This window comes from Thalassophryne amazonica, chromosome 9 (genome assembly GCF_902500255.1).
Source record: "Thalassophryne amazonica chromosome 9, fThaAma1.1, whole genome shotgun sequence".
Classification (NCBI taxonomy): Eukaryota; Metazoa; Chordata; class Actinopteri; order Batrachoidiformes; family Batrachoididae; genus Thalassophryne; species Thalassophryne amazonica.
Window position 1 is genome coordinate 107,228,776 of NC_047111.1, and position 12,436 is coordinate 107,241,211.

A 12,436-nucleotide genomic window follows, 5' to 3' on the forward strand; every position below is an offset into this window, starting at 1 on the left:
TTCCATTGCATGCTGTAAAGTGGCTGATAGGGGCCACAACACCTCCAAATTAAGACAACAAATGCAAATAAACATCTGCATCAATTCAACAACAGGTAGTGGCATCAGAAAACAGCTTGGAAATTAAAATAAATAAATAAATAAATAATAATGCTTGCAAACAGTCTTCCTGGCAGAAACGTCTGTGTACTTCTGTTGTGTCATGAAGCTTTTCAAAAGTGTTTCTATATTTGTTGTCTGAATTTGCAGCAGACATGTTATCAGTTTAAATTATCAGGTTAAGTTCGTGCTTTTTGTTTACAAGTGGGTTTTTTTTTCCCCTAATTCACAAGGTGTTTTTTTATGCAACTACCCATTGATGAATTGATTCAGGTGTTTTTGCATTTGTAAATGTTTTCTGCATTTGTCTGAGTTGTCTTAATTTGGAAGTGTTCTGGCTCCAGCCCCAATTTATGGAACATTAAACTGTACATGGATTAAAAAAAAAAGAAAATCACCCTCATGTCTGATGTTGCCATCACTGACAGCCCAAAGATGCGCAGAAGGTTATCATAGCACTCACAGACACACGTCTTAATGTGGCTGCAGGGCAACACCTGGATTTCAAAATCACCTGATGTGCATAAATATATAAGCATATAAAAATACAACAAGCATACTGAGCGTATGTCCTGCTGCTCTTCCCTGGTAAAAGGTGTTTAATACAACTACATACGGGTGTACTTATATACACTATTATATTTAATAGTGACTCCTAAGTTGCATATTTTCTCCATTTATATGTAATAACATAGTTGTGTGATGGCTGCTTTTATTTAACGTCTGTGGATTAATACAGATGTTTTAATTTTACCCATTTCAGTTGAGAGTATTGTTTTATTTGAGCACAGGATTCATTGGTATACATACAAAGATACTTATGTACAACTCGTGACACACTAAACTTGCCTGCAATGTAGAGAATCCAATGAGGTTTAAATGACAGACACAGCATACAGAGCGCTTCAGTGAGACGAATCGGGGTCTTGGTTTTTGGTGATTGAAGAACTCACAGCTGAAAACACAACATTCTGCAGAAAATAAATTGCACTGATACAGTACAAACAACAGAGGAGCCACCAGGCTTCTGTGGTAGAAAAAAAAATACAGTGCCAGATTATCCGAATTGTTGTTTCAAGTCTGAATCTAAAGCCACAAATTCTGATTTAAACATTATGTTTGGATATGTTAGAAATAAAATATTTAGGATGATTAAAAGGATAAAATCTGACAATAATTCAGTTAAAACCAAATTCTAACTTAAAATACATCCTCCTCCAATAACATAATTTAGTTTGAAAACAACAAATAAAATACAAAAATAAGACTGAAAAATAAAAAAAATACAGTGCCAGATTAATCGAATTGTTGTTTCAAGTCTGAATCTAAAGCCACAAATTCTGATTTAAACATTATGTTTGGATATGTTAGAAATAAAATATTTAGGATGATCAAAAGGATAAAATCTGACAATAATTCAGTTAAAACCAAATTCTAACTTAAAATACGTCCTCCTCGGATAACATAATTCAGTTTGAAAACAACAAATAAAATACAAAAATAAGACTGAAAAAAAAATACAGTTTGAAATAATTCTGTTGGATTATTATAATTATTATTATTATTTTTTTGATTCAGTAAAAATTCAGCTGATCACCACCAAATGACTAATCTGGTTTTGGTCTGTCAGCGTGCACTCATTGTTATCTCATCATTAAGATCCTCTTTTATTTTTGGTGGTGGGGGGTGGGGTCAGAGATCAGTGGTTAGCACTCTGTCTCACAGCAACAAGGTCTGGGGTTCGATACCACCCATGCCCAGTTAGTTTCAGTGTGGAGTTCTCATGTTCTTCCTGTGTCTGTGTGTGTTTCCTCCCACCCTCAAAACATGCGCATTAGAGTCAAACTTCTTTCCTGATCTGGAGTTCCTCCCCAGATGATGGATTTAGTCTAACTATACTATAACTAGGATGGGTTAAATCCAGAGGACGAATGTCATTGAATGTATGCACAGTGACATTTAAGACTTTTTTCTTCATCTTTTTCTTCTTGGGAAATTACAGCAGAATGGAAAATCACAGGCCAACATTAGGCAGCTTTCACACCAGGAACCTGGGGTTGGATCAGAGTACCCATTACCCAAAAGTCCAGTAGGGTGCACTCTGTCTATCATATTCAAGCAAGGATCAATAAACGGTCCATGGATACACTTGAAAAGGTGATCATGAGTGTGTTTCATGTGTACATTTCACAATTGGTTGAAACAAACAGGACCACCAACTATTTGGGATGTGTGCTCAAGAAACGAAATGCTAGCTGGGAATCACTGGACAAGAAAAAATTTTATCTGCTTTGTCTCAGTCCTCCCAGGTGTAAAAATGGGGACTGGTCTTAGCTGGAAAAATAAATGTGAGGCATCTTTGTAAAGCGCTTTGAGCATCAAGCATCATAGAAATGGACTTCTTCTTCTTCTTCTTCATCTAGCTGGAAATTTGGTCAGATGAAAACATACAACCACAACTGGTTTATAAAATTCAGAGATTTTTGGAATAATTCAAGAGTAGTTACATATATGTGGTTTCACAACAAATGTCACCTAATCTACTCCAGGAAGAGCAGGTGGGTTGGTCCTCAAACATCCATATTTGTTTGCTCTTAGTAGCTAAAATGTTTTAATCAGAAGTTTCAAACTCATTTTTTTTTTTTTTTTTTGGCAGAATTTTTTTATCTATAAGAAGATTTGTCTTACTTTCCCAAGGGACCTCAGTGATCCTCTGGTCACAAACCCACCTCTGTAACCCAGATGAGACCATCACCTACTCCAAAACCTGAATATTGTGCTTTGGTTATATGCAGCTTTACTTTTATTTTTATTAATTTTTTTATTATGCATATGTGGCCTTAAATTCAGAGTTGATTCACATTCAGATCATTTTGATAATTTTTCTTCCATGTGTTGCCTACGTATTAACCCACTTGTCCGTTCTGTCTCCAAACTTGTCTCTTCTTTTCATGCTTATTGTGGAGTGAAGAACACTCTTTTGTAAAACTTACTTCTGGATTTCTCAGCTGTGGACGTTGATAGAAAATGACATTTTAACCACTTATTGCAATTCCAATAGTGCCTAATTTATTCAAAACATAACAAAACAAAACCTCAAAATAAAGACAGATTTATCGTGTGCACTATATAGACTACTTTCATGCAATGTTCTGAGTTTGTAATGTTACAATGCGCCTCATTGGCTTTGTGTTATTTTGACCATTACCACATTAAACACACCACCTTGGGTAAATTGACTTAGCGATTGATGGACAGCTCTTCTTTGACATGGATCATCATGGGCAAATAAATCAATAATAGAATAATAATAATAATATAACACTAAAAATAAAAAAAACTTAAGATAAACTGTAGAAATGTGTTTTCATTGACACCATTGAACATTCCATTAATATTAACATGGTTCAAAGCTACTCATGGGATGGGATTAAATGTCATTGTTAGTATACACACGTGTCACGTGTTTAAAGTGCCTGGAGAAAGCTTACATGGACGTGACGAAAATCATAGTTTACTTTTGAAACAATTCTTGTTCTCTTTTCCCTTTTTCTCTCTCTCGAACAAAGAGAAGAAATTAAAAAATTATATTGCTTCAAAAAACATTTTCTTTTCTTTTTTTTTAAATATTGTGAAACGTTTCATTCGCCACTTCTCAAGTTGTCTAGACAGACAGAGCATTACATTATCAGTCAAAGATACATACAGAAAGATGCTGTGAATCCGAGGGATTAAAACGATCAACGATGGGACGTGACACTGGCTAATTCCTGGGAGCAGTTTGTTGGAGTCTGTCTGTGTGTCTCGACCATCCCGCTGTCTACCAGCAGGTGGCACAATGCAAGCACTGATGTATTGCCTGGGTGAAGGGGAGGGGCTGAGAGATTAGTCTGTCACAGTTACAGTAGTCAGTCGGAGGGCGTGGCTTCAGTGTGTCCCAGCTGACTGAGGATCAGCAAACCTAGCTGCACATGCTCTCCATCCATCCCTCCCTCCCGCCGCCTCCTGTGTCTTTTGACATTGAGTAACGTTAAAGACGCGGAGCCGCTCCTCATTTGCTCTTTCCAGATGTGCTCGAGCCCCCCGCCCCGCCTTCCATTTTGTCGGCGATTTCTGACGTGTCTAACTTCTCAGATCCATCCCCTTTCTCTGACCTCTCCTCCCCCTCGGCGAGCTCGGATCTCTCTGACCTGGCATCTGCGTCGCCCTCAGACTTCTCCTTCCTCTCTGAGCGGTCGGCGTCCAAGCATGAGGTGCCTGGTTTGTCCCACTCGACTATCGCCTTATGTTCCTCTATACAGGTGGTGATGTTTGACGTCCAAGCCTTCAGGTCGTCCTGCAGAGACGAGCAACAGAGAAGATCTTATATAATCACTTACATAATTCTCTTTCACTCACCGACCCCTACACGGTATCAGTTCTTCTTCTGCAAGGATGGATCAAATAACAAAGCTTTCGCTTAGTACTGATAGCGACAGTGTATACACCGCACCACGCCTAGGCTTTAATTTATAGATATGGTATCGGCCAGACGTTTGCATGTACACATCCACTAGTACGTTGACAGGATGTTAACTGATTGTCAGGTTGCGGCGCTGGAAGCTATGAGACGTGACACTTAGTGAAAGTTTCTTGAAGTAACACCCACACATTCGATTCATTCACTTAAGAGCCAGTTGCGAAGGCCTTGCGTCCGTATGTCTGTGCTCAGCATAACTCCAATCCTATTACTGCCAGGGTCTTCAAATTCACAGGGAACACCTTGGACAAGTTCAAAGATGGCTGACCTTGACCTATTTGAAGAGATCAAAAGGTCACATTTTGTTTCCTATTTTTAGGTGTGTCTGCGGTTGTGAACGTGTTTGTCTGTCTATATGTGGACCTGCGTCAGACTGGCGTCCTGTCCAGGGTGTATCCCACCTCACGCCCTGTGACTGCTGGGACAGTCAGAGTACAGCATCAAGTCATTTCAACTTTGGGATATTGATCTGGTCATTTAAGTAGCAGAAGGGGTTGTTCAACAGGTTCAGCTGCTTTGGTGTTAATGGAATTAACATCAGGTGCACTAGAGGACCAACACTGAGACGACCTGTTAGATAAAATGTACTGTACAAACATGTTATCATTTATGATCTTTTATTACATCTGCTCGTTTATATTGTTCCTTTTGTATCTTAAATTCTGCAAACTGTTTCTCTCAGATATTCCCAGATAGATAGCACTTGCAGGTCAGCCTGTTTGCGGTTTGACATTTAGCAAGCTTCAGCAAAACCACTCACTCTGTACCTAAGATCAGAATGTTTCAGTTGATTGCATACGTATCTGCACATGACTAATAGCACATGTTGTAACCACACGCCTGTGGACTCTTGTAGCCCCCACCCTTATCTTTGTTTTTTACACACAATAAAAGAGCCTCGTGGAGGATGTCACAGTTAGAGAACTGCACATCGCAAGCTCTGCTGCGTCTCCCCTTTGCAAAGCTCACTAAAGACATCTCAACTCTCTGTCTGAGTTCTTGTCAAGTGTCATTTCTTGTATGTCCAGGCGAGGTCAAACCTGACAACACCCAAAACAGGAAGGGTTTTACAGGTGGAGGTCCTCCTCATCTTCTCTGACTGAGTTTTCACTAGTTTTGAATTTGGCTAAGGTCAGTGTCGCTACTGGTAGCATGATGCAATACCTGGACCCTACAGATGTTGGACAGGTAGTCTGTCTACTCCAGGATAGCACATCAATACATGTCATTGTCAGAAGGTTTGCTGTGTCTCCCAGCACAGTCTCAAGAGCACGGAGGAGATTCCAGGAGACAGTTTCTCTAGGAGAAAGGTAGAAGGTCCTTAATCTATCAGTAGGACCGGCATCTGCTCCTTTGTGCACAGAGGAACAGGATGAGCACTACCAGAGCTCTACAAAATGACCTCCAGCACACTACTGGTGTCTCTGATCAAATGATCAGAAACAGACTTCATGATGGTGGCCTGAGGGCCTGACATCCTGCAGTGGGTCCTGTGCTCACTGGTCGGCACCGTGGAGCTCGACTGGCATTTGGAATTGAACACCAGAATTGGCAGGTCCACCACAGGCGCCCTGTGCTTTCACAGGTTCAACCTGAGCACATGTGTCAGATGTGAAAGGATCTGGAGCAGTGTTGCCACAGTTACTTTATATGAGGTCTATCAGAAAAGTATCCTACCTTTTTATTTTTTTTTAAAACTATATGGATTTGAATGACGTGCGATTACACCAATCATACTTGAACCTCGTGCGCATGCGTGAGTTTTTTCACGCGTGTCGGTGACATCATTTCCCTGTGGGCAGGCCTTGAGTGAGATGTGGTCCCGCCCTCTCGGCTGAATTCCTTTGTTTCACACGCTGCTCGAGACGGCGCGCGTTGCTTTATCAAAATTTTTTCTGGACCTGTGAGGAATATCTGAGTGGACACTATTCGAGAAATTAAGCTGGTTTTCGGTGAAAAGTTTAACGGCTGATGAGAGATTATGGGGTGTTTCTGTCGGTGTAAGGACTTCCCACGGAGCGCGACATCGCGCAGCGCTTCCAGGCGCCGTCGTCGGCCTGTTTCGAGCTGAAAACATCCTAATTTAAGGCTTAATTCACCCAGGACGTCGTGACAGAACAGAGAAGATTCAGAAGAGGCCGGCATGAGGACTTTATGCGGACATTCCACTGTTTAAGGACATTTTTTAATGAAAGATGTGCGCGCAAATTTGTCGAGTCGTTTCCATGATGACTCGGCGAATCTGTGTGCGCCGTGACAGGAAAAACACCTCCGTGTTGAAAACCATTTGTAAAATTCAGGCGGCTTTTGATGGCATTCAACAAGTGAGTAACTGAGAAATTGTTTAACAGCTTGGGCATGTTCCAACTTGCCCGTTAAGGTTTCCAACAGAGGTGTTTTTGCTATCGCGACCCCCGCGGTCGGGTCCGGCCCGACATGCGACTCTGCCCGTACGTTCTTTCATTACAAAATGTCCGTTAACAATGGAATGTCCGAATAAACTCCTCATGCCGACTTCTTCTGAAAGTTCTCTGTTCTCTGACGACTTACTGGGTCAACAGAGCCTGAAATGTGGAAGTTTTCAACTTGAAACGGCGAGACGCTGCCGCCTCGAAGCGCAGATTGCCGTCAGGCACCGTGGGCCGTCCTTAAAGAGACACTACCAGACCAAAATCTCTCATCAGCCATTAAAATTTTTCCCGAAAACCAGCTGAATTTATCGAATGGTGTCCACTCAGTTGTGCCTTACAGTTTTGAAAAAATTTTGATCAAACAAAGCAGCAGTCTGAGCCATTCCTAAACAATGAAAAAATGACGAGAGGGTGGACGACTCCTCACTCAAAGACTGCCCACAGGTGAATGACGTAACCGACAGGCGTGAAAAAACTCTCGCATGCCCACGAGGGTTCAAGCATGTCTGATGTAATCACACGTGATTCAAATCCATATGGTTTTTGAAAAAAATAATAAGGTCGGATACTTTTCTAATAGACCTCGTACAGTTACTTCATTAGCAGCTGCTGACAGCTTGTAACTAATAAGTAATGTAACTGATGAGGTAACTAGTAATCTAACTTGGTTACTCTTAACCTGTTTTGCTCCACTGACTACAGTTGTTGCCGATGTGTATCACTGTCATTTTACTCACAATAACAAATCTCAAAGGTAGTACTAATGCAACTTTTTCCACTTATAAAATCTGGGCATAAACAGGTTAAGACTGACTAATCAGCAAAGTAACTAATAGTTATTTTTCTAGGTTCTCAATCTTGAAAATAGCAAAGTTATATTACTATGTCACTTTATTAGTTATATTCAGCAGCGACATGTTGTCTGCAGCTGTAGATGAAGTAACTGTATAAAGTAATTGAAAAAAGTAAATAATAAAGTAAATTTTACTGTAAGTTACTGTGGCAACAGTGGTCTGGAGACACCATGGAGAACGATACGTTGCTGTCTGGGGAATTTTTAAATTTTAGTGCATATTTCATCACAAAATGCACCACAGAGAAAAACTTTATAGCCTGTTTTTTTTTTATTTAATCTTGTATTTTACAATCTTGAATGTGATGCTATGACGTTATGATGATAAGTAACAGAGGACATTTGACACCTTTGCTACACCTTGCTGAATCCATGTATCTAGTTGAGTCACTTGTTGATGAACAGAGGGTTCAGAAACAGCATAGAGCAGGGATTTTTATTTTTTTGTCCATGAAGGAAAGCATACCCACCACCCCCCCCACCCCCCCACCAGATCTGCCTCTGGTCTGGAGAGGCAAATTCCTAGAAGGACGCACAGACCTCTACAGGCAAGATAACGGCACTCTGACTACAATTGGGATGAAATCCTTGGACCCACTGTCAGACCCTACACTGGTACAGTGGGTCCTGGGTTCCTCCTGGTGCACGACAATGTCCGGTCTCATGTGGCGAGAGTATGCAGGCAGTTCCTGGAGGATGAAGGAATTGATACCATTGACTGGCCCCCACGCTGGCTGGACCTAAACCCAATAGAACACCTCTGGGACATCTTGTTTTGGTCCGTCCAATGCCGCCAGGTTGCACCTCAGACTGTGCAGGAACCAAGCGATGCCCTGGTCCACATCTGGAAGGAGATCCTCAGGACGCCATCCGTTGTCTCATTAGGATCATGCCCCAACATTGTCAGGCATACAAGCACGCAGGGGTCATACAACCAACTCAGTACCATTTTAAGTCGCTACAATGAAATTTAGGCAAAGGTTTTTGCATCAGTTTTTTTTTGCCTTGATTTATATATATATATATATGTATTTGCAGTGCACCCGGAAAGTATTCACAGCGCTTCACTTTTTCCACATTTTGTTTTGTTACAGCGTTATTCCAAAATAATTCCCCACAAAATTCTGCTCACAACACCCCATACTGACAACATGAATAATTTTTTTTTATTTTTATTTTTTTTTGCAAATTTAATAAAAATAAAAAAAACTAAGAAATCACCTGTACATAAGTATTTACACCCTTTGCTCAATACTTTGTTGATGCACCTTTGGCAGCAATTACAGCCTCAAGTCTTCTTGAATATGATGTCACAAGCTTGGTGCACCTATCTTTGGGCAGTTTTGTCCGTTCCTCTTTACAGCACCTCTCAGGCTCCATCAGGTTGGAAGGGGGGGGGGGGGGGGGGGGGGTGTCAGTGCACAGCTATTTTCAGATCTCTCCAGAGATGATCAATCGGATTCAGGTCTGGACTCTGGCTGGGCCACTCAAGGACATTCTCAGAGTTGTCCTGAAGCCACTCCTTTGATATCTTGGCTGTGTGCTGAGGGTCATTGTCCTGCTGAAAGATGAGCCTCGCCCAATCTGAGGTCAAGAGCACTCTGGAGCAGGTTTTCATCCAGGATGTCTCTGTACATTGCTGCATTCATCTTTCCCTCAATCCTGACTAGTCTCCCAGTTCCTGCTGCTGAAAAACATCCCCACAGCATGATGCTGCCACCACCATGCTTCACTGTAGGGATGGTGCCTGGTTTTCCACAAACCTGACGCCTGGCATTCACACTAAAGAGTTCAATCTTTGTCTCATCAGACCAGAGAAATTTGTTTCTCATGGTCTGAGAGTCCTTCAGGCACCTTTTGTCAAACTCCAGGTGGGCTACCATGTGCCTTGTGTGAGTGGCTTCCGTCTGGCCACTCTACCATACAGTCTTGATTGGTGGATTGCTGCAGAGATGGTTGTCCTTCTGGAAGGTTCTCCTCTCTCCACAGAGGAATGCTGGAGCTCTGACAGAGTGACCATCGGGTTCTTGGTCACCTCCCTGACTAAGGCCCTTCTCCCCTGATTGCTCAGTTTAGATGAGTGTCCAGCTCTGGGAAGAGTCCTGGTAGATCTGAATTTCTTCCATTTACAGACGATGGAGACCACTGGGCTCATTGGGACCTTCAAAGCAGCAGAAATGTTTCTGTACCCTTCCCCAGATTTGTGCATCAAGACAATCCTGTCTCTGTGGTCTACAGACAATTCCTTTGACTTCTTGTTTGGTTTGTACTCTGACATGAACTGTCAACTGTGGGACCTTAAATGTAGACAGGTGTGTCTACGTTTTTCGTCTTTTTTCAAAATCATGTCCAATCAACTGAATTTACCCCAGGTGGACTCCAATTAAGCTGTAGAAACATCTCAAGGATGATCAGTGGAAACAGGATGCACCTGAGCTCAATTTTGAGCTTCATGGCAAAGGCTGTGAATACTTATGTACATGTTACATGTCTTAGTTGTTTTTAAATTTTTAATACATTTACAAAATTCTCAAGAAACTGTTTCACATTGTCATTATGGGGTGTTGTGTGTAGAATGTTGGGGAAAAATGAATTTCATCCACTTTGACAAAGTGTGTGTGCTGTTGCCATTTTTAAGTTTTACAATGATGAAAACTGAGGAGGCCAAATACAGTTTACAGCTGAGGTACCTGCCGTGTTCTTAGTCTATCATTTTTTTCTTTTTTTTCTTTTTTTGCATGTGCACCTAAGGCCTATTTCAGCATCAAGTCAAGCAAAAGCATTTTTTAATCCCTTAAAGTGGGATGACAATTTCTGGTGCCATCTAGTGTTGAGATTACAAACTACAATCAAACAATAATCAAACACTGCCCCTCCCTTTCCAAGTGTGCATTCATGCACATGTGCAGCCCAGAATAATGGTTTTTTTTGTGCTCCTGTCACAAAATCAGTCAAATTTTCATGACGGGGTTGTTTTTTTAACTCACTATTATTAACTCTATTCCTTCCACCCAGACTCCCCCGCTTCACTTTTAATTTCATGCAGCCATCACAGAATGAATTAGAATGAATTTATGCTGTCGTGATGAAAATGAGGCACTTTTTGTCACAATATCACAAACCAATAGATTAATGTATATTTCGTGCTGCTGAATCACGACTTGCCGTGAAACCAGGTTGCACATACGACAGAGGTCAAACAGAAACTGAGACACTGGGGACTGGAGCACTGACCGGCATCGTGACTATAGACGAGGTAACTGAAGTTACACAATTGTACTGTTACACTGATTATGAAGTTTGTAGGATTACGAAATGCCTGGTTTAACAAGATAGCCAGATTTGCAATCACTGTCTAGAATTCACAGGGTTCATGTCTGTGAAGATGCAGCTGTTGAATGATAAAGCACGCGGTTAGTGAAGTACACTCCACTAATCCTTATCTCCCGTCAACTATAAACAATGCAAGAAAGTGAGATAGAAGAGTAACAAGTCCGTGCTTCAGCTACACAAACCTCAATGCTTCCACTCTACACGGAAAAGCACAAAGTATGCATACATGTGTGGGCTATGTAAACATCAGGAATTATCGCCGTGACCTGACCTGCGTCTAAATTCAGGATATTGGATGGCTTGTAATCTGAAACTTTACCACTAGATGCCATCAAAAATTCTGTCATGCAGCTTTAATTTATGCCCATCGGCAATAAATGGCAATAAATATTCTTACCTCATCTTTTGCATGGAATACGAAGTTGTTTCCATCGTTTACTCTGTAACAGAGAAAACCTATCAAGGTGTTGCTTGCTCCAAAGTCAAGATTCTTTAAAAAAATAATTGTCCCGAATGCTCAAATGCTGCACAAGAAATATGCAACAATATAATAAAAAGAAGCATGAAAGTTTAAAGTACATACACTCAACAAAAATATAAACGCAACACTTTTGGTTTTGCTCCCATTTTGTATGAGATGAACTCAAAGATCTAAAACTTTTTCCACATACACAATATCACCATTTCCCTCAAATATTGTTCACAAACCAGTCTAAATCTGTGATAGTGAGCACTTCTCCTTTGCTGAGATTTTCCATCCCTCCTCACAGGTGTGCCATATCAAGATGCTGATTAGACACCATGATTAGTGCACAGGTGTGCCTTAGACTGCCCACAATAAAAGGCCACTCTGAAAGGTGCAGTTTTGTTTTATTGGGGGGGGGGGATACCAGTCAGTATCTGGTGTGACCACCATTTGCCTCATGCAGTGCAACACATCTCCTTCACATAGAGTTGATCAGGTTGTCAATTGTGGCCTGTGGAATGTTGGTCCACTCCTCTTCAATGGCTGTGCGAAGTTGCTGGATATTGGCAGGAACTGGTACACGCTGTCGTATACGCCGGTCCAGAGCAGTGCCTTGGGGCAACTGTTTGTTGTGATTTGGCGCTATATAAAAAAATTGATTGATTGATTGATCCCAAACATGCTCAATGGGTGACATGTCCGGTGAGTATGCCGGCCATGCAAGAACTGGGACATTTTCAGCTTCCAAGAATTGT

The 12,436-nt window shown here is 41.3% G+C and overlaps 1 protein-coding gene across 2 annotated transcripts in view; it reads right to left on the bottom strand.

Annotated features, from left to right (window-relative positions):
- Positions 1-3,148: 3,148 nt before the first annotated feature.
- The window catches only part of sptbn4a (spectrin, beta, non-erythrocytic 4a), a 93,645-nt gene continuing 84,357 nt past the window's right edge, over positions 3,149-12,436 (bottom strand). For both annotated transcript variants that reach the window (XM_034178933.1, XM_034178934.1), the window contains 2 exons: positions 11,613-11,655; positions 3,149-4,435 (listed from right to left, as the gene is read on the bottom strand). In XM_034178933.1, the coding sequence (XP_034034824.1) occupies positions 4,151-4,435; positions 11,613-11,655 (328 nt within the window). In that variant the 3' untranslated portion in view covers positions 3,149-4,150. The remainder of the gene's footprint in view (positions 4,436-11,612; positions 11,656-12,436) is intronic.